General features: G+C 46.5%; 1 protein-coding gene and 1 long non-coding RNA gene across 10 annotated transcripts in view; one reads left to right on the forward strand and one right to left on the reverse strand.

Moving 5' to 3' along the window:
* Prox1 (prospero homeobox 1) overlaps positions 1 to 21649 on the reverse strand; it is a 55148-nt gene extending 33499 nt beyond the window's left edge. For 4 of the 9 annotated variants that reach the window (XM_085843767.1, XM_085843763.1, XM_085843759.1 and 1 more), the window contains exons 1-3: positions 19530 to 19615; positions 9803 to 11596; positions 2721 to 2826 (exon numbers count right to left, since the gene is read on the reverse strand). In XM_085843767.1, the coding sequence (XP_085699893.1) occupies positions 2721 to 2826; positions 9803 to 11529 (1833 nt within the window). In that variant the 5' untranslated portion in view covers positions 11530 to 11596; positions 19530 to 19615. Of the gene's footprint in view, positions 1 to 2720; positions 2827 to 9802; positions 11597 to 16896; positions 18363 to 18424; positions 18813 to 19289; positions 19383 to 19529; positions 19616 to 21534 lie in introns of those variants that run through there. The other 5 variants (XM_085843755.1, XM_085843750.1, XM_085843748.1 and 2 more) reach the window with 5 other exon arrangements.
* The window catches only part of LOC110292153 (uncharacterized), a 48738-nt gene continuing 41075 nt past the window's right edge, over positions 19583 to 27245 (forward strand). The window contains exon 1 of the long non-coding RNA XR_002377675.3: positions 19583 to 19686. This is a non-coding gene — a long non-coding RNA (uncharacterized LOC110292153). The remainder of the gene's footprint in view (positions 19687 to 27245) is intronic.

Genomic DNA, 27245 nt, shown 5'->3' on the forward strand with positions numbered 1-27245 from the left:
CTCCCGAGCACGCCATCTTAGCACCACCACTTCCATCAGCTCGAGGAATAAAACTCACTCGCTACTATGGCCCACCTTAGCCACTCATCATCCAAGCAAAGGCACAAAGCCTGGAACATTTTTAATGTCTGTATCTTATTTTGAGTGGTGCTGATTGGCTCAAAATGGCTTGGAGTTTCCCATCCCCATGGAGGCTCATTTTGCTGCTGAGTGAGTGACCCCTGTATTTATAAAGTTCTCTGGTCTGTCTCTGGGCAAAGGTGCTATATAAAAATATATGAGGCAATGTAATAATGTTATAAAAATGCAACAGAGCAGTGCAGTAAGAGGGATGAATCAGGAGGTAACAAGAGGCACGCATGTGTGCACATGGTACACAAAATTACAGCCCTCCTTATCCCCACCTTAGAACCAAAGACAGGTTGGCCAGGTCCTAGAAGGTGCTCGGGCATATCTAAGTGACAGTGAAAGGTAGCTATGAGTGTGGCTACATTTACTAATAACATTATGAAAATTATTTTGTGGTGTGTGTATGCCTCTGTGTATGTGTGTGTGTGTACATGTATCATTCTCAGTATGTCTCTCTCTCTCTCTCTCTTTCTGTGTTTATCTCCATTGTTCAGTTCTTCAGCATGAACTTTGAGCATGGCTATGTCATGTCCCATTGTTAAACAGTTGAGTTTGTCTGTGAGTGAAACTAAAACTGAACATCTCTGAATCACTTGTTCCAACCAGTAGGTCTATTGTAGAGAGCCACCTCCAAATGCAAGTCTTTTTCCTGGCTCCCTCTGGCACCAGTCTGTTGAGTAACTATGGTTCCTCTGTCAACCTTAGGCTGCCTTGGCAGCTGGTTGGTACTGGATAAGGAAAAGAACATACCTTCACTTAAGAAGCACACCAAGAAAGAAAAAACAAAAGTTGATACACAGTTCAGAAGCCAACAAGAAGGAAAACAAAACTTTCCCCAAAAGGCCAAATTAAACAACAGTGGTGGGAACCAACGGGCAAACTGAAGCCATGGGCTTGACTTGGGCGTGAGATGCAGGCAAGCTCTGAATGAGGGAGAGATGCAAGAGCAGGCATATCTTGGTGGCTTGAGAGATCTTGGCTAGACAAATCAAAATTTGTATACAGGGAGGTAGGCAGGGGACCACCAACCCCTTAAACTAATTTCAGCTAATGTAAAGTTTATAAAATTCCTTGGATAATGATACTGTAATTGTCATTATCATCAAAACCCAGTCTATGTTTTAAAAAAAAAGTTACAGATGTTTAACACATCAAGTTGATGCAAATAATTACTTCAAACCCACACAACAGACACACTCACACAGACACACGTGCTTACACACACTCACACACACACACAGAGACACACACTCACACACACACTTACACATGTACATGCACACACAGACACACACTCACACACACACTTACACATGTACATGCACACACAGACACACACTCACACACACACACAGGCACACACTCACACACAGAGAGACACAGACACATATACTCATACACTCATATACACAGACACACATACACTTACACACATTCTCACACTCACACACAGAGACACATACACTTAACACACATACTCATACACACACACTTACACACATGCACATACACAGAAACACACACAGAGACACAGACACATACATTCATACACTCATATACACAGACACACATTCACATACACAGACATACACACACATACACACACACACACACTCACACAGAGACACATACTTAACACACATACACAAACACACACACAAACACACACACATAGAGACACACAGACACATACACTCATACACTCATATACACAAACACACACACAAACACACACACACAGACACACAGACACACAGTTACATACACTCATACACTCATATACACAGACACACACACACACTTACACACATACACACACACACTCACAGAGACACACACAGAGGCACACACACTTAACACACATACTCACACACACAAACACACACACACACACACACACACACACACGAACGCACGCTCGTGCACACATGCATGCGCAGAGAGAACCAGGAGGTCCCAGTATTCCGTGGACCGAGGGGGCTGCAGCTGTAGGCCGACAGCTTTCATCTCCTCATTTGAATAATGTGTCCTGAATCTGTCCCTTTATTCATCCCCTGATGCTCAGTGTACTCCACATCAACAACAAATTAAGTTGTAAGTAAGAGACAATCATCACTTTTGTTTTTAAGCAGCTAGTGCATAGAGAATTTCAGTGTACACTCCTTTCCACAGGAGGGGAAGGAGGTGGTAAAAGTTAGCTTTCAGGACCACAAATATGGAAAAACCAACAAAAACAGAAACAGTTTCCTGTTGCAGAGTGGGGTGGAAATCTTTTATCCCCCCTCCCCCCGGAAGATCCAGACATAACCAGTGGAGATTCATACAAGAAGCTAATAAAACATGTAAAGACAGAGGCAACGCCTCCTGGACTGGACTGAAAACCCATGTGACTTAGGAAACATCCCTGGGCTTTAATGGATGAGTGATAACTTTGCTTCACACCTTCAGACAAAACGGACAAGGAGAACAGCCAGTCAGGTCATGGGTGCGGTCAGAAGTGGGCCCCACACTCATCTCCACTAACTCCCGAGAGCCCAGATCCCCACTGCATCCACAGACAACGAAAGATGGGCGAGAAAACCAATCCCTACCTTCACGTCCGAGAAGTAGGTCTTCAGCATGTTGGAGCTGGGGTAGCGGGTGTAAAAGAACATGAGCTTTGCCTTTTTCAAGTGATTGGGTGATAGCCCTTCCTGCATGTGGGATGCAACTGGTTAAGGCACAAACAAGGTTAAACAAAAGGGTGTGGCCCTCCCGTCCCCATCTCCACACACACTGACAATGTGTCCAGTCCCCATAAGCAGCCCTGGGAAGGCTGGGTGGTCATCCATATGGCTTCCAGAATCCATCACTAACCCATCACTTGTGCTCAGAATATCTGCTGCCTGTCTCAGGTTGCCAAAGGGAAGGTTTAGGATGCACAATTCAGCCACAGGTTCTTGGCTCCTGCCTGGTGGGAATGTCCAAGCCCTCCTCCCCACTTAAAGTCCAGTATGCTATCCATACACTTGTTGCTAAGGAAACAGTCAGCCTAAAGCCCACTGCAGGGTATTAGTCTAGGATCTCCCTTCCTTCTCTACAGCTGTCTTCTCTCTGCCCTTTTCTCAACACTCTGCAGTTTGCATCAGATCATCAAGCTGGCCTGGGTAAAGCTAGCTATACAACACGTTATTTTAAACAGGACTACGAAAGCTTTGCGTTTCACCTTCTAGGGCTAACACAGTGAAACTTCAAGACTCCGTTTCTCCAGTCTTGTCTCGATTGTCTTTGATCTGTTTCCTTTAAAAATAACAGCTCCAACTTGGGAGGGGTATCCTGGCAGGAGAGAGCAGGAGTGGGGTTGTCGCTTTTGTTAAAGCAACGGTCCAACACCAAATACAATTTGCCCGTCCTGGATTTATAGTTAACTCCTTTGAGAACGACATAAAAAGTTGGGAGCTAACAAATCAATACATGTGGGTTAGTAGATCAATAAGTAGCCACTTACCCCAAATAAGAAGGGCTATTTATCTAGAAACATCATCACCTCTTAGATCTGTAAACAGTGGCAACGAAAACAGTTCCCAGGAGAACGGCAGGCTAACCATAACAATCCAGGCTGCCCGAATCTCTCTCAGATTCTTGGCACTCCTCAGCAGGCTCCGAGCTGGGATGGCTCTGGTCACATCTGTGCCGCAGCCTGGCCCTGCCATTTCCTCAGCAAATTAATGGCTTTATAATTTATCAGAGATGAAGATGCACGTGGAGAAAATCAATGTGGTCCCCACAAGGTCAATTAAGGGTCCTTCCTGGAGGCTCCTCTAAGGACTCTCTCTTAGAGGAGAGTGGGAAAAAAATAAGGGTGGAAAAACGAGAGAGAGAGAGAGAGAGAGAGAGAGAGAGAGAGAAGAGAAACATAGATATTTGGAAAAGAGAACCGGTGCCCGGTACCTCCCATTAGGAATGGCACTGTAGATTCGTAAGAATAGTGGGGGATCAGAAAGATGTACCCAATCAAATTAATATCTATAAGCTCTTCTTGACTACTCCTGACCAAACACTCTGCCGTGAATGTGTTCCAAAGACAAACACCCTCTTTTATATTCTATGCTGTTTTTTTTTTTAAAAGATCTCCCTTTGTTTTTAAATGGCAAAGTTAACGTGTGTGTGTGAGTAACTGAGAATAAACACTGAAGAAATAAATTTTGATTTTTCTGTATGTAAGCCAAAGCAGCTTAACTGAACTTGTGTTTTTGTTTAAGGTCCTTAATGATTACAAAGACGATAATTTATGACTGACATACTTGTTGTGCCAAGGAAAAGCTGAAAGGCCCTCTAGTAACCTCCATTAGACTGATGGAGACAACTAAAGGAGCCGGCACACTTCAGGGCCATCTGTCCAAATGGGTAAGTGAAATCATGGCTGCAAGCTGTCTCCAGCCTCATGATAAGAGTTTTGAGGGAGCCCAAACTTAGATGAATATCTTCCATAGGGGTTCTAATCTTTCCTTTCAGAGAGCCCTGCCTATGATTCCAAGTTCCAAATCTTGAAGATTTGGTCCCATACAAAAGACAAACTGTTTTGTTCTGTGTCTCAAAGAGGCCCAGGGCTGCCCAAATACCCTGGGACTTTCTGTGCATCTAAATTTTGTTAAGATATTTCAGCTCTTTGTATTAAAAAAAATCCCATTTTCTTTTGATCAGAATTTAGAGGCTTTTTATTTAATGATTTGGATTGCTCAAGTTTTTTTTTTTTTTTTTTTTTTTTGCTTCAAGATGTTTCCGGTTGGTAATACCTGGAAAGATCTGTCCAAAGAGAACACAGCCTGTCTCTGTCACTCTCGATCCTGTGTAATTAAGATAAAATTCTCATAAAATATATGTTTCTAATAAACTATTAAAAATAGCTAATGAAACATTTAAAAGCCAGCAGTTAGATAATCCCCTTTTTTTTTCCTCCTCAAAATCAATCCGAACTGACCAATTGGTTAATTTCCCTTTTAAGTGCTTGTGCTGAAAGCAACTGCTCTTCCAAGAAGGCACTAGCTGTTTCCTGGATACTTACACACGCACAATGACTCACGACGGAATAGATTCAGTAAACATACAGCTGTACTGAACACGGGCTAAGCTCCATTCAAGGCCAGGAAAGAAAATGAGCACAAATAAATATTAAGGAGGTGAAGGGGTGGGGGAGGGGAGGGGGCTGCAAACAAGCGCTGTCCCGGCAGCTCACGCGGCTCAGCTTTGTGAAGACAGATGACATTCAATTCTATGTGTAATGCAAAATAGACAATAACTGCAGAAACTTGAGACGGCTGCCAGGTGTAAAAAAGAGAGAGAGAGAGAGGAGAGAGAGAGGGGGGAAAAAAAGAAAAGATGATAAATCCATAAATTAATGAAAGACATCTGCTCAGAGATATAAAGGATATCAGCAAAGGAGAGGGATACAGCTGAACCCAAGAGTTCAAACAACCTGAGAGCCTCAATGCGGTTTGTTTACCAAGCACAATATAACCTTCCTAAGGAGCAGCCGCAGGAGGACCAGCCCGGGCAGCAAAAAGGCACATGCAAGAAGAATAGGCCCTGAAGGCTTCAGGAAGGAAAAATGTTTCCTAGTTGAACTCTGTGTTGCAAGCTGCAGTTCCACATGGGGGAGAGGATTATGCCATTTTCTAAGCACGTCGAAACAGATTTTTCCCTTCTCTGAGACTTTCTCAAGAAAATGAAATGGATGGAGAAGACCTAAGCTCTCATTTAGTGACAGACTAGAGCCGGGCATCACTCTTAGGAGTCTGGCATCACCAAAGAGCTGGGTACGGTTTTATTTGTTTGTTTTAATGACTTTCTTTTCCTCTCTTTTTCTTTAGATGGTTAGGTGCTTACAGCCCTTCAGGATTTCATCTATGGGTTAAATTCCTAGGCTCTCCAAGGCTTGTCAAAATGTCAAAGGTCACACTTGACACCTGTAATCCCAGAGTGAGGGTTGCTGAGGTAGGAGAATTGTAGTCTAGGTCAGCCTAGGCTACATAGTGAGACCTTGTCTCAACAAACCAAAAAGAACAACCAAAAACAATCATCATTTTCAACCGGTGCTTTATAATTCAATATCAATCTATGCCATGAAACATTTTTTTTTCTTTCTCAGGCCCCCCAAAATAATCACGTGACCTTCTTTGCAAATGTCAAGCCCAGAGAAGAGGCTGAGGACCTCCGACCGAGCCATCTCCTAATGGCTCATCTGACAACTTTGTGCTTGAGCTGGGTGGATGCAAATGTGAAAGGCAGACACAAGGCTATTTTTCCTTGAGATGCAAAGAAGATGAGGGACAAGAAACATCATGAAGAAAGACAATTGGTTAACTGATAATCTGGGGATTTGAATAAAACTTAATATTTGATTAAACGGATTCGTTTGCAAAGATACTGGGTACACTGTTTCATACCCAAGACACGAGCTCTTTGACCAGGTGCATTGAAGTTCCACTAAACATGAGCACATGGACTCCTTTCTAGAATGACCACAAGGCTGTGAGCCTGGTATTTCAAACATAAATGACTCATGTGCTCAGCAGAACCCGTAGCCAATTGAGAAAGAGGTATTCACCACTGCTCTTTATTGGAGTGATTTCATTGAGAAACAGGAGTGCCCTTTGAAGTAAGAAAGAAATGTTCTTGAAGAGGGAAGTGAGGTTGTCTCGGAATGACTGTTCAGTGGGCAAGTTGTTCACCTAGCATGCAGAAGACCCTGGGTTCACTCTAGCATGCCAGGGTTTTAAAAATAAAAGTTATTCATGACCATTTAAAGAACTGTCAAAGCACAGTGATGGTAGTCCCCACGTACCATCCCAGGATACGGCTATTCCTCTCCATTAACATTGTTCCCCTTAGGGCCTTGTAGAACAAAAAGTGAAGTAAAATGCTACTTGCAATGATTCCTTGAGATTTTACCAAGCAAAGACTGAGATTTGGGGGTTTTGTTTTGTTTTGTCTTTTTGTAGTAGTTGTTGTTTTGTTTGTTTGTTTGTTTTGTTTTGTTGTTTTTGGTCTAAAACTGACTAGACAAAACAGTTTTGTAGAGCAGCAGGTGTCTGGGCCAGGTGAGTAGTGGGCACCACTGCCCTGAGCGAGGAAGCAGGTGCAAAGGGAGGCTGGTTTCCTGTTGTGGCTTGCCTGTCCTTTCCCCAAAATTTGATCTTTTAAGGAGCTGACCATTCACAGGTCCAATGGATAGAGAAGAGCAGGGAGCTAGAGGTTAGAGCCCAAAATGTGGGGAAAAAAATGACTAATTGTTAACAAGACACACGAGGCTATGGAGCCTGAAGGAAGGATGCGATCCCAGAGGGGAGCAACCTGTATTTCAGGTGAACAGGGTTGTCTCCTGCCATGACAGCTCAGAAGGAGGCAGAACAGTCACTCCCTGACGATGCTTCCACATTTTCTTTATAGCCATGGGTGTATGGGAAGGAAGGGACTCCTTTCCCTTCCAATCCTCAAAATTTCTCAGGGGATTTAGATAGAGAGGGTTCAGAGTGAGCTTACAGGACACTTAAGGCGAACCAAAAGACTTTTCTTTCCCTATAAAATCAAGCTAACAAAAAAAGGGTGTGATCATAATTGTTGAAACATGATAAGAAGTCCAAAACTTAGAAAGCTGGCATTATTATCGAGACATTTCTGGGTATGTTCAGGATTTCAAAGCCTAGATTAACTGGTCACCAAAATGAGCATGTGTAACTGTGTGTGTGTGTGTGTGTGTGTGTGTGTGTGAGAGAGAGAGAGAGAGAGAGAGAGAGAGAGAAACAGAGAGAGAGACGGGGGGAGGGGGAGAGACAGAGGACAGAGGCAGAGAGAGACAGAGATGGGAGACCAAAAGACAGAGAGATAAAGTCAGAGAGATGGGAGACAGAAGACAGAGAGAGTGCTACTTTACTGTTTGTTTTAAAATGCAGTTCTCTGAGGTGCAAGGAGTCTAAGCTTAGACATTAGCCTAACAGGAAGGTCCTTGTGGGAAGGTTGACAACCACTCAAGCTATCCATCCTGTCGTCTTCCTTTCTTTTTCTCCTGCCAAGCAAGTCTGTTCTGGTCTTGTTGCTAGCTGGGAATACAGAACACAACTGTGAGGCTTAGCTTTGGGTGCATTCAATATTAGGGTCTTGAACCAGCAAACAAGCTCGGACTCAGATCTGAGACATCAGTGGCTTTGTCTTTGCCCAAGATGTTCCTATCTTCCCTGGAGTGGGAAGAGATGCTGGGCTGAGTGGTGCAGGAAGTCCTCATGCTCCTGGCCTCAGCTCATGTTATCACACTGTCCTGAAGGAGTGAGATATGATATTTCAACCATCCTGTGGACTTGGAACATCCATGCAGCCTCTGGAGTGGGCTTAGCTACTAAAATGTCAATTTCTAGTCATCAAGACGATTGCTCAAAATTCTCAATTTAGTAACAGCCAACTTAATTGCTAAATTTTATATCCATCTGGTAATTTATTATACAAGAGGCATGCCTCCACCTGCCCCCAAATGCTACCATTCTCCCCATACCCCAAAGACAAACAACCACAAGAATTTTTAAAAAATATTGAAAGGCTTGATTTATAGAAGAAAAAAGTTATGGATTAAAAAATCACACGAATACGGAACAGATCTGCTAAAAACGTAGTGGCATCTCTACCTAAGTCAGGTTCAGGGCGTAGAAGAATCATTAAAGGGGCCGTTTTTATACAGCTGAGTTTGGGATTTAACTGTGTTCTCTGGTTTTCAAAAATAATTTGCTTTGTGTATGTTAGGACAAAAGATTTCTGTGTTTGGCTGAGCAGGGGTCACTCATGCGTACAGGCAGCTGCCCTGGACCCATGAACGAGCCTTGGAGAGAGAGAGAGAGAGAGAGAGAGAGAGAGAGAGAGAGAGAGAGAGAGAGAGAGAGCATAGGAATAAATAAGTACCTGCCCATGTCCTTTAAAAACAGTCTCACTTGAGATTAAAGAGAGAAGGCAAGCCCTCCCCACACCCATCGCTATCTGTCCCACACCACAGCATCCTTATGTGAGATGTAGTCAGGCCTCTGTAGCCCACAGTAGCCTCAAAGGCAGCTGGCAGTGAGAATTCTTAATGGAGTCACGGGTCTGAAAACTGGCTTTTCTCCTTACTTCTGTCACGAAACTTACCATCTTTATAAAACTCAGTATTTACAAGGTATCTCCCCACTTCCACCCCTACCCCACCTCTGCTCTCAAGAAAGGAGACAGGAAAGACACACAGGAAGAAAGGCAGAAAAAAATGAAAAAAGCACTGTTGGGAAATCACCTTGGAAACAGTTACTAGAGGCAATTAAGCACTTGTCTAAGTTATAGACACGTTGGGATGGGTTTTTAAGTTTCTCTGCACTCAGAAACACCCAGCACATGGCTGTCACAAGCCTGTCATGATAACTAATAGGAAAGACAGCATTCTTAAGGAAGTTGTGCACTGCGGTCCATGCCTGTCATCTGAGTATCTAGGGAGACCTAGGCCAGCCTGGGCTACATAGTGAAGCTTCTCAAAGTCCCCAAACCCAAACAAAACTAACCCTCCCAGAGCACATAGAAAACATACTGCCATATATCCTCCTATACAGTGTGGGAACCTAAGCTTTGCACAGACCTCCTCTGGGCTTTTGTTTATGCTTGTTCTTGAGGGGAAAGATAAAAGGATATTGCGCTTCCCGAATAAGGTGAGATGTCGGACATATCTTGAAGATCTCCACACTCAGACTTTATGAGTGACAAAGAGAGTCCTTCTGCGGTGCTGGGTGGGTGTGCTGGTGAACAGGGGTGGTGGCTCAGATGGTGTGATGACATCTTGGTCCTCAGACTTGTCGTGTCCCGAGTCAAGTCTAAGGACTCAGGAGAGGCTCTGTCTTTCCCCGAGAAGGAGCCGGAGGGAGCACCTAATGGACTCTGAAATGGATAAGCCATCAAGGGCAGGGGAAAGGGATGGCGGAAGCTAGGGGTGGTGAAGCCTGCGGTGGCAGAGAGGGGTGACTGGTGCAGGGGCTGGTGGTGGCCACCAGTGGCCGGGCCAGAGGCAGATTGCTCTGATGAGTTTTTGCGGACCACCAGGGGAAGGGCTTCCGTCTGGTCTGTGGAACTAGGCATCTGCACATTGCCAAAGGTGTCCAAGGGGTTCGGAATGATGACATCACCAAAGCATTGCAGGCGCTGGTTGGCCGTGTGGAAATTGTGGTTTTCCCCATTGACTGCGAATCTGGCCTGGGGGATCTGGAGAGGTGGGAAGACCTGAGGAACCTGGCGGGAGGGCTTGGCTGAGAAGACTTTGACCACTGTGTCCACAACCTGTGACATGGCCGTGTTCAGCTCCTGTTTTAAGGTCTCTGCCAGATGCTTGCCTTCTGGCTGCAAGGAGTTTGGCCCGTGGTCTCTTTCTTTGTTGCTGCCTTCTCGCTTAGGCTTGTTCTCAGCCATCTCCTGCTCCCTGATTAGGGCTCGGGCCCTATCGATGAACTGCCCTGGGTCCAGCTCACACATCTCATTGTCTGAGCGCCCCACCGAGTCCTGGGCCCGTGCATCCAGGATCTCAGAGCGCATGCTGTCTTCAGACAGGTCGCCATCTTCATCATTTTCAGAGTCTGTGCTGTCATAGACCTGGTAGAACTTCTCCTGCAGCTGGCGCAGCTGCTTCTGCATGTCTTCCAGCTGCTGTTTCAGCTGTCGGCGCTCCTCTCGCTTCTGTTCTTTTCGGGCTGAAACCAGCTGCTGGAAACTCTGTTGCTGCTGCTGGGGCAGCTTCTGCTTGCGTTTGTTTTCTCTGTAACTTTCTCGGGGACTCACAGACTGCGGGGCCATCTCTCTTTCGTTTTCATTGCCCCTTAATGCCACACTGGGGGAATGGCTCATACCCCGAATGATATTCTCAACCCGGGCGCGCTTTGCTCTCAGGTGCTCATCACATAAGCGATCCACATCAAACTGGCTCATAGTAGGCCTGCCAAAAGGGGAAAGACACTCTGGGGGGCTGTCTCTTGAAGAGTTGCTACATATATCCTCCTGATGTACTTCGGAGCCTGTGCTAGAGAGTCCGCTGGCTTGGAAACTGGGCTCGGTGCCACCGTTTTTGTTCATGTTATTTTTCAACAGCTGGGAAATTATAGTTGCTCCTGGAAAAGGCATCATGGCATCTTCATACGAGTTCGCCCTCTTCAGCAGCTTGCGGAGTACGTTCGACTTTTCCCCATCTGCGTGTTGCACCACAGAATATTCAACATCCTGCTCTGAACCTTGGGGATTCATGGCACTGAAAAATGTTGCCCTTGCCTTAGCAAAAAATGCAGATGCTGTCCCTACCGTCCTTTTCACTCCAATGTCAACCCTTCTCCTCTTGGTTTGCCGGCTTAAGAGGGCTGTGCTGTCATGGTCAGGCATCACTGGACAGTTATTGTGCCATCTTCAAAAGCTCGTCAGCTGGGCACAGCTCAAGAATCCCGGGACCCTGGCCAACAGAACAAAAGGGCTGATGAATCATTTTCTTTAAATTTCTCCAAATTTCCTGACCTCAATCCTGAATCAAATGCAAAATGCATAGGCTCTGGGATTTATGGCACATCACAATTATTGCAATTTATCATGAACTCTGCTTGAAATGAAACATTTTTAAATATTTCTGCTCCACTGGTTTAAGATGGATTAAGATTAAAAAAAAAAAAACCTAAAAACTGCTTAAGCACCAGTAATATGATTCTCTTTCACAAATGCCTAAAATGATACTGTTTATCTTCAGAAGAAATGGCAGATTATAAGAACATAGCCTCTGATGAGCAATTGATTAAATTTGGGGGCATTGAGACTCTTATTATAAAAGAAGAGGGGAGTGGGTTACTCTTAAGAAACAGGGTGAAATTTTGAGGCTGTGTGAAATTTGGATGAAAATCTGATGTGGAAACCACTGTGGCTTTTCTGTTACTGAAGGAAGGGAAGGCTGAAATAGACATAGCTATTTCATTACAGAATTTAAAAGCAACTTTGACACATGTAACCTGGGAAGAATGTAGCAACCAACATCTTCAGCATAAGTGGTATGTTAAGTACTGAGATGAAGGCACAGACACGCACTGTCCAATACTGCTTATTTAGTACAGTTATGGGTTTTGATCAGTGAATTCACAGGTGGAGATGGTCTCTATGGCTGAGTGTACATCTAACACAGAGATGTCTAGAAAGGGTCACATTATCCATTTGGTGACTTCAATTGTTAGAAAGGGAGATGGACTGTTGCCATGTTTTTAGGAGTCACAGTACTTAACGCACAGTATGGGCAGCAGTGCATTATTGAACCAGGCAAGAACACACATATATACAATACTAGTTTTTTTCTGGTAAATCTGTCAAAAACGGGACTTCAAATGGCTAAGAAACTCTTCATCACACACCATTCCTGGTTCTTATTGCCTATGCCAAGTTAAGGGATGGGGGGCACTAAACAGAAGAAGCAACTGGAGAAAGATATAAAAGAAACAAAATATCAATCAAATATATGAGAAAGGAAGGTAGCTTCTTTGTATGCAAACTAGCATTGTCTGGGAGGGGGGAACCACAAGATATAAAAAGGAAACACCCTTGCCTACATTTTATCAAAGGCCCTTGATACATTGTGTCACTTAGTAACTAGCAATGCTAACCCCAAATTTTATATGCATGCAAGAGACAGCACATCTTTTTTGTTTACAATTAACGTTTTATGAAGAAAATGAAAATACTGCCTTCATGCCGGGTTTATCTGATATTGAACTTTGCGTTTGCTTAACAGAGCACAGCTTCACAATAACAGGGTCCATTGCCAAAGGCAGCGTGTGGAGTGCTGGATTCTCTCCATCTCTTTCGGTTCACCTGTAAAAACATCTCCGTGCTCCCTAGGAGTGCATCTGTGGATAGTTCTAAAGAATGACTACCCATGCAAATAGGCATAATTTCAGCATGAAATAACCTGCAAAAATCAAGAAAATATCCCATGCTTACATGGCAATAATATGTTGGTGTTTTTTGTTTTTGTTTCTTGTTTTTTATTGTTGGATTTTTCTTTCATGATAAATATTTCACCATGCTGTGTTTGCTCTTGGTGGGTTTTTTGTTTGTTTGTTAATTTCTGATGACAAAATGTTTTTTAAAAGAGCCATTTTTGTCATATCTTGAAGGCAAGATGTTATTTCTTTCTAGAGATCTTTGTATGTCTGAGGGTGAAACAGTTCATGACAAAATATCCTGAACTTGGGTTGGAGTGAGCGATCTCAATACCTTTAAGTTCAACATTAAGTTCAGAACAACCGAGACTCCTCTCCCACTAATAATACAACTGGTTTGGAGGTGACAAAATACAGCAACACATATGTTTCTGGCAGCACATTGGGTCTGATAGGTAATGCAGGAGCAGCTGTCAGGTCAGGGTAAGGACGGGAGCAAGGGGACAATTTCCCAGGAAGATTCTTTTGTGTATACAGCAGCTTTCGAAACCAGGACTTCTTGCCATCATTTCAACATCTTTACGTCATTTGTATGCATGTGTAAATCTATTTTTCCCCTTCAATATCCCCTGTAAGGCACACAGACCTCCAGTGAAGACTGGAAGAAACTCCTTTCTGTGCCTTGCCCTGTTCACCTTGCCACACAGATGGTTCCTCTCTCCTGCCCCCCGTCTTGGACTCTGGAGAGCACCTCTGGAGCAGAGGCTCCCGGAGGACATGCCAGTGTGTTCATGAGCACAAGGTCATTCCAGGCATCCTTCCTCCCCCAGCTGCCAATCACCTTCACATCCATTGCACTTCCTCTCATGTTGCCTAGGTATCAACAGCTGCATCCCTGCCTTAAACCAGAGCCAAAAGGAGACACCGGGCTCTTCCTAAGGTAGGGTGATCCCACTCTTTACCTTCACTGGAGAATAAATATTAATTAAGCATACACACTGGATCCATTGAGAGCCAATATGCTGTAACTCCCTCCAAATTCACTCAACTAAACTGATTTTTTAAAAATTTTAATCAGGTATCATTTAAAAATTAAATAGTGATTTATTTCTATTTTGAGCAAGAAGACTACCAATACTTGAGGTCTTCCTGTAAGATATCCAGCTGAGATAGATATAAACAACAAATATAAAAACAAAATAAGTGGGAAAGACAGGGCATTATTTTGATAGATATACATTAATTTATTTCTCCAAATAGCTTTATGATTTAAACTTAGAAATAAAAGGAGAGTGACCAGGCACATCAGGGCCAAAATCTAGGGAAATTATAGGCAAGATTAAATAATAATAGCTGGCTGACCTAGTATCATATCGTATTTCATTAAACAGAATATATAAAAATGTTTTGTTCCCCCACATTAAATGTGCTCTTAAGTGGCCATGGTAAAAGGAAGACAGGCGAGCACATTTTCCAGGGGTTCCCATAATTTCCAACCCATAGTTTCCAGGATGCTACATAAGGACTTAGTCACCCACAGTGTCAACCCACTAAGCCACCCAACAATGCAACATCTCGTAGCATGTGAACTAAGCTGTGGTTTGTCAACTCCAATCACTATGGATTCTTATAATGTTTTTCACTTTAACATTGATCTGGGGTTTAAGCAGGCAATAGAAAGCCATTGGGCCAGTCTTGCTGAGAAACATTATAAAGAAGATGGAAAAATAGTGATAATAGACTCTGGACCCAAAGGATCACTGCCCAAATACATGTGTCTTATAAAGCCCTCCTGAATTCAGGTGGAAATAATGTTAAAATGTTAAATTATTGAGCATGTGTTGCACGGATTGGTCCGCAGCCTACACACACGCTCTGAAACCCTTGTACAATAGACAGCAAGAAGCAGCAGATGCCACTGCTGGGGAGGGGGAGCAGGAGAGCAACTCAAGACCTGAGCTTGTCAGATTTAACTGCTCCAGAAGAGTCCTCCTGAAACCCACACTCTGTCTCACAAAGAAGATCCATGCAGAGGGTACTTTTGACTTCATTTTTTTGTTAAATAACAAAAACAGAAACCAAAAACCAAAAACCAAAAACCAAAAACCCAAACAAAACAGTTTTTCAGTAAAGAATTTTTCAAAGAAACACAGCAATACAAAGTGAAGTGGTGCAGGGCTCGATTTTAATAAAGAACTTATTTTGGGGAGGGGGTGTGTAACTTTTACTACATCTATCTGGAGCCCAGATTCTAGACAAAGAAGTGTTTCATTATGGTAATTATCCAGATAGTTCAGAGAAATCTTTTATGAGGCATGGGGAGTGTAAGGCTGGCATGACTTCCTACCAGAGTTACTCAGCTATCTGTCCAGGTTGATAAAATTATTTGAAGAAATAACTTGGATTTTATTTTTTTAAAAGGGGGTTTCTAATGATTTAAGCTAGTCATGTAGTTTCAAGTGGAACAGCATCAACAATAGTTTAAGTCATTTTGAAAACCAGCCTGAATTCAACAGGGGGAAATCAGAAGCTTTGATTTGTACATGTGCACATGCATACACACACACACACACACACACACACACACACACACCTGCGCACACACACACACACACACACACACATGCAGACACACGTTCATACACACACACACACACACAGTCACTAGCTGTCCCTTCCCTGCATTTCTGCTAAGTAGCAACTTCTGACTTAGAGATATTTCTGCATGCTACAAGGTGAAGAAAGCCTTTGACATTTTTGAAGAACCTACTTGGCACAAGTTAATACTTTAACAAGTTATGATCTTATTGGCAAAAAATTAAATTTCCTTTTACAGGAAGAGGTTTTTAAACCATAACCATTTCACTTGGTTGTCCTCATCTTATCTAAAATTCCATTCATTTTTAACTTGAAAAATGAACACAGAACATTTTTTGAGATCTGCCCAACATATTGATTTCCACTCATTTCAAAGTTGTAATTCATCAAATTGGGCAGATAAAAGAGTGTGAGAAATAATCTTTAAAAAAATACACTCACACTTCTTTTTCTTTTTTGCAGAAAGATCAAAATGGTCAGAATTACCTTTTGAAGCTTGGGGTGAACTAGGCAATCATACTGACGAAATTCCTTGTATGTATTTATACAAACACTGCATTTTAAATCTATAACAACACATCACCATGCATACTGTTTTCATAGTATAACATTGACAACATTTGATAATTTCCTTTAAAATTCTAAGTAGGAAAACTTATATTGGTAGCACTGATAGTATGTAGCTGAAACCATACTTGAAATGATACAAGCGATCTGTGGAGAGAGATGTTAAGAGTTGAGTAAATAAGAAGGGCCTAGTAACTTACAAAGTGAGTCAGTTTTAGGCTTGGAGGTTGCACAACCTGCTTGCAAAGGAACCAAGCTAGCCATGAACACATGGGAAACAATGATACATGTTGCATATGCAAGATTTTATCCTCACAAAGTAATGACTAAAATGAGTAGAATTCTCCAGAACAGGCACATAAAATATCAGTAAGTGCCAAGCATGGCTAATGCCTGTTAAAAAAAAAGGTATATGAAGATAGTCATAGGTAACATTTTAATTATTAAAATCTTCAAAAGCATACAAAGAAAGTTATAGAAGGGGGATGACTAATGTTTAAGTTAAAAGACTAAGTGACATGTATCTTTCATTTTCATGGAAACAAAGACAAATAACCCCAAATAACAAAACTAACCAACAAGAATGTTTATCATCTGGCCTATTCCCATACAACTCAAACAGGAGACACAGCCTCAGAAGGTTAAGTTTTAAGAACCTAGACAGACTTACATAGAACTCCCAACATCTCTCCTGCACAAAAGCAGACTTTCTTCTTTCTCACTGCAAGCAGCCTGTTTCATTCTGAAAACACTCAGAAGTTCTTGCAAGAAACTCTTCATAGAACTGGCTGCCCAGATCTTCCATCAAATAGCAAAAGCCCAGCTCCCTCTCACAGACTTAGATTCTCCCTCTCCATCAAAGTCCTATCTAGGACACCTGGCACATGTCTGATACAATGGCAGGCACGGTTCACTTTATGAGAGTATTTAACACAGGGTTTGAAAGAGTTTAGGCATACACTTATTCTTTTGGGGCAGGGAGAGAAAAAACACTACAAAGACAAGCTTTAATGGCAGTCACAGTTGTGAACCGGCTTTGGTATTTTAGGCAGTTACAAACTACTCATTGCTGTCCAACACACACACACACACACACACACACACACACACACACACACACACACACACACGAGATTCCCCCAACCCCCCTTTCTAAGCACCGACTTGCCAGAGAGGCATAAACTGGAGGGAAGCAAAGAGAAAGTCAACTCCTTCCACCTGCTGCCCTGAAGTGGGGGTGGGGGTGGGGTTGCTTTTGGCAGGCTGGCAGACAGAAGCCTGAGATATGACCTCAGCAGTCACCTGCCAACATCCTTAAGACAAATACACAAATACAAACTAACATCCCCCCCCCCCAAAAAAAAAAAAACTCTCACGGCAGGGGCTCAGACACAACAGCCAAGAGCCTGATTCCCATTAGCCTGACAATCCCGTTAAGGAGAACCACCATAAATTCACAAACCTCTTCATCCCTGAAGCCTGTAGTCTGGAACTGTACAGAAAGACAGACCCCAGGAAACTTGCACCTGTCTTTCTTGACACAACACACCTGTCCAGCCCTGCCCATGTGCATTCTGTTAACAGACTTTTGCCTGACTGGTTTAGGAGAGGAAATATATTTTTTTTTAACAGAGGGGCATGGGAAGGGGGTGGTAAAAAGCAGGGAGAGCTCGGCAAGGGAGAACAAGAGGGAGACTCTGAGAGAGGAGGCCACCCTGGGCTTGCTCTGTTTTCATTAGCTTAAGGAGACAACACAGATCTTCTAGGAAAAATAGAAGCAAGCAGGTGCGGTTCCAGCCTTCCCCGAGGCGGAGAAGGGCTCTGGGTTGCCAAGAACAGCGTTTCGCGCTCCAACCAGCAACCTTGGGCTACTTAAGACTGTCTCTCAGCCCCTCCTTCTGCTTCTGCTCTGAGCCGCCGGGAAGACTCAACTTCCCAAGAAGCTGGGCAGGGGTGGGAGAGCCTGAGTGTGGCTCGCTGCTCTCCCCCGGCCCCCATCGCTCTCTGCATAGGCGCTCAGTTTAGCAGGACTAACCGGCTGGCACAGCAAAGGCAACGACAACTTGCTCAGCTGGACTTTGGGTGAGGTCTACCGCCCCCCTCCCCCGTCTCTTCTCCTTGTCTGTTCAGGCAAGATAGCAGCTCTCCCCCTTCCTCCCGCCCTCCTCGTCGTTCTTCTCAGCAACAATCACTCTCACCTCTCCACTCTGCTGGGCTCTTCTCCTCCCTCCCCAGTCCTAGGAACTGGGGCAGCAGAGTAGCGGCACTCAGCGAGGCCAGGGCGCAGCTGCCCACCACCCAAGCGTGCCAGTAATGGCTGGGAGCTTCTTCTCGTCTATGGGCGGCCCAAGCACACCCCGACCCCGGGCCGGCCCTCTTCGGTGCGGCGTCCAGGTCGCCCCACTAGCGACCCCTGAGGCTCTCGGGCAAACTCCCCCCACTCAGTGCTTCCCAGCGCGGGGCAAGCAGACTGGGTGGACGGGCACCGCGCTCGCTCCTCCGGACCGGACCGTCCCCCCAACTCGTCTCTCCTCTGTTGCAGAGCTGGGTGCAAGCTCCCTGCTCTGAGCACACAGAGGAAAGTCACCGGGCGCCCCCTCCTCCCCGCCCTCTTCCCCACGGCCGGCCCTCTGCCCCGGGTTAAAAAAGGAGAAGTGAAAGGTATGCAAACACCAAGCAAATAGGGAAAGCCAGGAAGAAAGGCAGCTAGAATAAACAAGACAAAGGGAGAAGGACTGGGGACAGGCCCTGGAGTTTCAACTCCCGGAGAAGAAAAAGAAGAAGCTGGGAAGATTGCAAGAAAACAAAAATCTAGAAGAACAACAACCAAAAGGGACTCGTCCTCCTCGCGGCCCCCTCCCCTGAAAAGAGTACAAGAAAAATAAAGAAATAAAAATAATACAAAATAAAAGAAAGCCAGAGCCTCAGCGCATCCCAGACACAGTACACAAAAGGTGACAAGATCAGCGACAAGTCCAGCAACACCAGCCTCCCCCCATCGCCACCATCATCCCAGTCACCGGTAGGCGCGAGAAAGAAATAAAAGCCAAGCAGGTCACTTACTCTTCGTTTACTGGGAGGAGCGGAGCTCGGAGTTCCACTGAGCCTCCTGCTTAGAAAACTGTTTTTAGAGGCTATTTGATCACGATTCATGTAAATAACACCATTTTCCCCCTTGGAAAAAGAATGTTTACACGGGTGTGAGTAACGGGAGGCTCTTCTCTCTCTTTCCCATTCAAGAACGAGCCAGTGCGAGCGATTCTGGAAAAGGGGAGGGGACAGCAACCGGGTGAAGATACTTACGCGGTGCGGGCAGCAGCGGGGCGCAGCCACTCTCTCTCTTTCTCTCTTTCTTTTCACTCTCTCTCTCTCTCCCCCTCTCTTCTTCTCTTGCGGGCAGAGAAGAAACCCACGCGCGCACGCGGTGATGTCTTACTGGTGATAATTGGCCCAGGGGTCGGTGAGTCTGTGCGGGAGCGAGTGATCTGGGCGAGGGCTGAGAGGCGAGGGGAGAAAGGAGGGAGGGGAGGGGAGAGGCGCGCAGGGCAGAGCCGGGAGCCCGGGGAAGAAGGGGAGAGAGAGCGGAGAAGGCGCCGAGGGCTGGAGCGCGGAGCGGTGGCCCGGGGAGCAGCGAGCACGGCGGAGAGGCTTGTGTGCGCCGCGCGGCTTCCCCGGCTGCAGTGGCCGTCGCTTTCCCAGCGCTCTCTCAGCTGAGGGCTCCGCTCCACAACAAGATTTACTTTAAGACACAGCTGAAGGAAACAGGAAGACTGCACGTCACAGTCCCACTGACGTACCCGGTCCCAGCACCCAATCGCGAGGCGCCTTCGGATTCAAGGGGGGATAGCGAGGCAAGAGAACTTGTGAGGAAAAAAAAATATACATATATATAAAAGGGGTGGGGGTGAGGGGCTGGGGAGAGAGGAGGAGAGGGGGGCCCCGCGCTCCCCCGCCCGGGCCACCAGCCCCGGCCCCCACCCCGCCCTGCCACTGCTTGGGGCGCCTGGATCGCCGAGCCCCGGCCGCCGCGAGCCATCTGCGGGCGTTGTGCACCGCGGCGCCCGGCTTACACTTGCTCTTCCAGGACGCAGGTCTTTTTTTTTTTTTTTTTTTTTTTCCATTTCACTGACACAGATGATGGAGTTCTCCCAGCGGCCGGGAGCGCTCCCCAGACTGGGATGGAGGAAGGCTCGGAAAAGTATACAGGATTTAAAAAGTGGATGTTTTAAGGGTCGGGGTGGCATAAAGGGCGGAATGTTGGGGGGGGCACAAATCGTTCCGCTTTGGAAACGATCATAGATGGTATCAATAGGACCAGTCACCCCAGTTTCCTTTTAAAGAGGATGAGCAAACACAGGTAGGCTTAGGTTTTAAAAAATAAATAGGTGCCAGAGATTTCACACTGGGGCCGCTAAGTCTGATATTAAAAGCTCTACCCGACTGGCCGAGTCCCAGTCAATCAGACCTCAGAATTTATAGGACTTCGCCCCCGGTTACCTTTAAAAATATTATTTCAATTGTAGGCATAGTGACCACATATGCTATAAACATCATTTCTCGGCCACCCTTCTCCAGTTCGCGCATCCCAACATGGCCAAAGAAATTAGTTCGATATAGGATTGACGTGGTTTCGAAGTCTGAATGACAAACTTAAAAGTTTATTGGGCAAGACATCTCAGACTCTAATACTTAAAGTCACATAAAACACACGTTGGTTTGACATCTTGGGTGAAAAATAGCAGCAAGATTTCTTCAGATAACGTGGCTCTTAAAGAGGGCCTTGGCTTTCCTTGACAAATGCTGAAGAGCCTCCAGCCTCAGCTTGAATGGTCCTCTCCCTGGGCAGTTAACAGCAGCGCTTACTAAAGAGACAGTGTGGACGTAAACACTCCATAAATCCCGAGCCTCAAGAGCTGAGAAGCACTTTAAATGTTCATACCGAGGAGATTAGAGACTTTTACAAAAGGTGCTGTGGGGACAAGAATTTTTCTGAGTCCCTCCAATTCAATCAGATCAAAGGTTGAAACGTGTTGTGACAGAGTATTTATGAGATGCGAGTACACCAGCAGACCCGCCGCCTTCGTATGCCGCGCACACTCTAGGACCTTCTCCGATTTATCAGAATGGGAGAGGATATTAATCCCCTGTGAGTCGAACAACGGTGTCAATGTGTATGTCTGAAGTGTGTGCCCTGTGGGAAACTTTTGGCAGGCACGGAATTCAAATATTGAAAAGGACAGAGGGGGAGAGGGAGAGAGAAAAAAAATCAGGCCAGTTAGGTGGGTGTGCAGGAAAAAAAGCAGCTCACCTAAGCATCCCCATCCGTCTTCCCACCTCCTTGACTGCCTGGAGACCTTCCCGAGATCAAGTCGGAAAACAGCATTGCGCACCTCCAATGATGGACTCCTGTCGTAAATCGGGACCAGGGAGTGAAATTATCCACTCACGTGCCAGTTAAATGGGGGTGAAATATGGGTTGGACACCTTTGAGGTAAACTGAAAAGGGTGGAATTTGGGATTCTGAGAATTTTTCGACCCTTTATTTTTCTCGTGAAGAATCTGCGCTTGTAAGTTAGCGTCAGTTCGACGACTAAAAGGAAGGATACAGAGGAAGAAAGAGAAAGGAGGTTGGAGGGGGAGAAAAGAGGCAAGGATGGACGAAGAGATTCCACTCTGTTGTAGTTTGTGTTAGTTGCACTTAGCGTTCGGACGCGCGCTTTGCACATGACACGATTGGGATCTGGCGGCGGGAAAAGTTTCCTGCGTGCCCGCAAATAAGTCATTTATCAATCTCGCAGAGGGACAAAATAGGCCTGACATAAAGCTGGGGTAACCGCCAGACAGACAAGCAAACTCCCCACCGACAGCCTGCGCCTCTGAGGCTCGCTCGCGGCTTGCCACGCTCAGCTGCAGCAGTTCGCAGCCCGCACTAGGGTACAGGAGCTGCGCGTGGAAAGCCGAGCGCTGGCCATGCTGGGCGTGTGAGCTGGGGTGGCGACCTGGGGTTCTGAAAGGTTTAGCCGAGCCCTGTCTTGCCCCCTAACTGTCCAGGCCAGGCTCCCGGCGTGCTGTCTGGCCAGGGCTTAAGCGGAGCTCCCCTGGGTTCCAAGCCGCACTAGAGTAGTCGCGGTCATGAGGCCCAGGGCCCCTATCTCTGCCGACTCGCGGTTTGTTTTCTGATAAAGAAAAAGCTATCAGTCAGCCTGGCGACCAGAGGTGTCCTAAATACCGGCTTCATCTGCGAAGTCAGGGGCCAAGCTCCTTGCAAGCCATTCTTTTGCCCACCCTGGCCAGCACCATCCTAGTCACTTAAAGTGAGCACGAGTTCTGATTCGTCTTGGGACAAGCCGCGCTCTTGCAGGTTGTACTAGTGGCTTCTCTGAAGAGTGGTTAAAGTGTTGTTGGCGAAAAGCAGTTGCGCATCTGGGCTAAACACACTTTGCCTTGACTTTTCCTCCTGTTCCTTCTTAAAAACCCTTAGGGGCCAGGAAGGGAAAGCATTGCTTATAGGTCATCTGAAACCTTACAAACAGCAGTCACTAGTGCCTAAGAGATGTGTGTGTGTGTGTGGGGGGGGGGGTGTCAAGCGGATCCAGTGAAGAGGCAAACCGAGAGCAGGATGCTGGAGAGCCTTGGAGGCCTCCTGCCTGCCCACCCACCCACCACCACCCACCTGAGGAGGGGACCAGAGGGAGGTCGTTGTAGCAGCCTGAGCAGACCAGCCTGCTGCACGTCGCCTAGAGGCGGGCTGAAGGCTGGCCTCTCCCTCTCCTCCCCTGTGCCCAGCATGACGCCTAACCCAACCTGGATTTGTTCTGAGTGGCGGGGGAGAAAGTGAAATGCCACCAGATCAGTGGCAAGTAGCAGCTGCGGCGGTTCTCTCTTGGGAACCCCACTGCACAGAAGCCTCCGAGAGATGTTTGTTTAACCAACAGCTTTCAAAGTAAACACCAGAGAATCCCTCCAAAGAAGTTGGGAGCCATGAGGACTGTCAGAAAAACTCATTTAAAATAATAATAATAATAATAATAAAGCTTTCTCCCCACCAGAACAAAAAGAGCGCCCACACACACACATTTTACCATAAAATGGCACAGGATCGCCACACTGGTAACATTCATAGGAAAGACTTAACACGCAACAAGGTGTTCTCAAAGAAAACCCCACGGGAATGAAGGGTTACTGGTGACCAAGGGGGTGTGTGTCATAGGACAGCTTGATGCGGGGAAGTGGACAGAAACGAACAAAGGGCTAGGGGAGGGTATTCCCTGCCCTAGAAGAATAAGGAGTAGGCTGGAAGCTATTCTCCGCCAGCCCTGGCTTTGCCTCAGGCACCGAACTTTCCAATATCAAGATATTAACAGATGGTGCGGAGCGCAGGGAGGGCTCTCTCTTACATAACCCAGCCACTGCACCGGGCCGCGCTGCGATGCGAGAGGCACCCGCCAGGCCTTCGGTGGGGCTGCTCAGACTCCCTGAGATTGCTTGTTCATCTGCAACCTCTCCCAGGCTTTGAGGGCCAGGGTGCAGAGAGTCTGTGATTTCGGTTTTGTTTTTTGTTTTTTTCTTTCTTTCTTTTTAAACACACACACACACACACACACACACACACACACACACACACGAGAGAGAGAGAGAGAGAGAGAGAGAGAGAGAGAGAGAGAGAGAGAGAGAGAGAGAGTTAGAGTTATCTTCTTCAGTCCACAACAGAGAAACTGGAAGAGCGCTTGGGTCAGAGATAAGCAATGGGACTCCTGCGGAGACAAACGGGTGCTCTTCCCCGTACTTGGAGGTGTCACAGAGTGGAATGATCCCTCTCTCACACACACACCAACACACTCGCAGCCACCACCAGTGGGTGTGATCAGCCAGTCTTGCTGTCAGCGAAGTACAAAGGCAGGCTCCGGCCATAGGGGCAAGGGAGTGGGTGGGTGAGGGGTGCTCGTGTCAACAGACTCCTCGGCACGCGGGGCACAGTGGGCAAAATCACGCCAAGCCTCTGGGCATCGCCACTCTTTCCAGCCTGGACAGGGTTGTAATACTCTGCGAGAGTGGCCGCGTGGCCTTCTGTTGTCTTAATGCCCAAGGCCACCTCTCTCCGCGTCGTCGGAGCCCGCTCGGTGCTGGCTTTCCAAAGCCTGCGAGGAACACTCCCGCTGTACTGGGAAAACTACGGGAAGGGCTGGAAGGCGGGGAGTGTGCTTGGCCGGCGCCTGGCGCGAGTGGGGCTCCCTCTCGGTGCACCCTGTCCTCACTCCTGCCTGGCCTTCTCCGTTGGTTCGCAGCATCCAGGCCCCGGGGGATAGATGCTGTGGCTTGTTCGCCGCCGAGCGTGCAGGGATCCGGGCCACCTGCCCACTGCCTGGCCTGCCCCCACCCGTGTCCTGCGGCCCTCGCCTCCTTCCTTAGCAGCCATAAGCTGCCTTTCAGCTCGGTTCGCCCCCGGTTCGGCGCACACCGGACCGAACAGGGCAGCCACCTGCTCCCAGGCCGCGAGTGTCCCACGCGGCAGGGAGACGTGGGCCGTCACCAGGCCCGCGCTGTCCCCGCCATGTCCCCTCCCCCGCCTGTTGCTGTGGAGGTGGCGCGCCAAAGCTGGTGCAGACACTGATGCTGAGATGGGGACCCTTTGCAGGGACTAGCAAGAGGTTGGGCCTTAGCACGGAATGGAAGAGTGATCTCCCCCTTGCCTAGCGCTGTTTAAGGGTTTGGGGTGTTTTCCTGGCTCCTTTCCTTTGGTCTCTGAGACAAGGGGGAGAATTCAGAGGTGTTTCTGCATTTTCTGGGTTTTGGTGATGGGAATTAAGTTACAGATCCAGTTTCAGTGTTGACTGAGGACCATCACTAGAGACAAACAAGCCCAGGCCTGAATACCACAAAAGGGAACCCAGCAAAGTTGCATTTTGTTTAAATTAAAGCACAATCAAGCTGAAAGCCAGATTTCTATAATTTTTTTTTCTGGTAATATTTCTTTTATGAAGTATCTAAGTATCTGTTTGTCATCATTTTGAGATCAAAAGGCAAAGTCCATATGCTACATAGTTTCCCAAAATTGCTGTTTAAATATGTTTTAAATGTTTTATCCAACGTGGAGGAGCAGGCTGTTAGGAGGCTAGCATGGTGGCAGGGTTGGGAGACCTGATGTGGGGCAGGCAGATCTGAGAACCTGCTATTCATCAAAATTACCCAAGATGAATTAAAACAACTCCGACCCCACCTGAGGGTAGAGATCCAAGAGACTTGCCTACTCTCTGTGACCTTGTATTGTACCTGACTATGTCTCAGTTCTCTTTATCTGTAAAATGGGAATAATATCCCAAATCACAGACTTACAGAGAAGCTTTGACACAGAGTAGTTTAAGATGCAATTGTTACTTAGCTGTATTAGAACAAGAGGTAGGCAGTGGTACCTGAATTCTTTACAAAAATACTCAGACCTGGACCTCCCTCTTGTTCCCAAGCTTTGAGTGAAATTAACTAAACATGAATGCACGGTGAGACTAGCTCATGAATGACTGGTATCTGAGTATTTTATATGCCCTCCCCCCTTACACACATACCATTTAAGCACACAAAATATATTCAGATCAATGTTTGTCTGCAAACTTGGCTGTGTGCTCCTGTGCACACGAAACTCTTTTCTTTCTTTCTTTCTTTTTTTTTTTTCAAGTCTAAACCCCCAGGAAAGCAGGGGCCATTTACCATCGTGGTGTTGCTTATTTTGTCCTCTTTTACTCTTTCAGTCAGAGATGATAAAGCTTCTCTGTAGAAGTTATAGGTCAGGCCTATGGAAACACAGGACAAAAAAACAAGCTCTACTAGAGAGGGAACTGCAAGCAGGAAAAATATTTCTGGGCAAAACAAAAATAAATGTATGTCACATGTCATATGCTTCTATATGTTTGAGTAAATATCTCTCCTGAGTACATGTAAAGCTAAAAAGGAGCTTCACAAAATCACACTGAAGCCAGTGAATCCGAGCCATGGCAAGGCAATGCAGAAGCCCAGCCAAGGGCAGCTGTGAGCAGGAAGAGGAGGCAGGCAGGCAGGTAGGTGCCATGCCTGGCTGCCACTGTGTACCAGGACAAAGGCAGACAGCCAAGGAAATGGACCTGCTGATCCAGCATGCACCAGATCAAGACGCTGGCCAGTTAAGGGAGAGAGAGGTGGCAGTCAGTAACGGGGGCCCTGGGAACCCTCAGAAAGCTTGAGACAAGAGTCCTAGGTTAAAGAGGTCCAGAAAAGGAATGCCAGCTTGAAGCAGTCCAGGCTCTGGGGGGTGGACCCCGGAGTGTGACTGGTGAGTGGGGGGCACCTCCCTTCCGAACCTGTCCTTGGACATTGATGTATATCTTTGGGGAGTGTGGGAAGTCCTGGACTCTCTAACTAGTCTATGTTCAGGTGGAAAATACCTGCAACCCTACAGGACAAAGGAAAATGACAGCTAAGAAACCCAGAAAGGTACATGATACTGAGGCCAAGCTGCTGGGAAAGACAAGGCAACCTGTGGCTTCTAGGGGAAGCCACTGTCACAAGCCCCTGTCCACTGGAAGGAGCACTTTTCTACACTTTACTTTTGGATGGGGGAGCATGGTACACCTGTGTGTGTGTGTGTGTGTGTGTGTGTGTGTGTGTGTGTGTGTGTGAGAGAGAGAGAGAGAGAGAGAGACAGAGAGAGACAGAGAGAGAGACAGAGAGAGAGAGACAGAGAGAGAGAGACAGAGAGAGAGAGACAGAGAGAGAGAGAGAGAGAGAGAGAGAGAGAGAGAGAGAGAGAGAGAGAGAGAGAGAGAGAGAGAGCGCTCTGGCAGGAGAAAGAGAAAGCCATGGTGACAGAAAGGGGAAAATCTAAAGGCGTGTGGATGGAAGTTGAGAGAGTACAGGTGTGTGTGTGGGGGGGGGTCCCTGTGGAGTGTGAGTGAGCTGGATGGGTTGTGTCGATCAAGAGTGCCACGAGAGAGAATGAGAACGAGGGGCTTCGAGGAGCGTGTAAGGCACTAGAAGATGAAGAAAACCTTG

This window comes from Mus caroli, unplaced genomic scaffold (assembly GCF_978045245.1).
Source record: "Mus caroli unplaced genomic scaffold, Mus_caroli_1 scaffold_1, whole genome shotgun sequence".
NCBI lineage: Eukaryota > Metazoa > Chordata > Mammalia > Rodentia > Muridae > Mus > Mus caroli.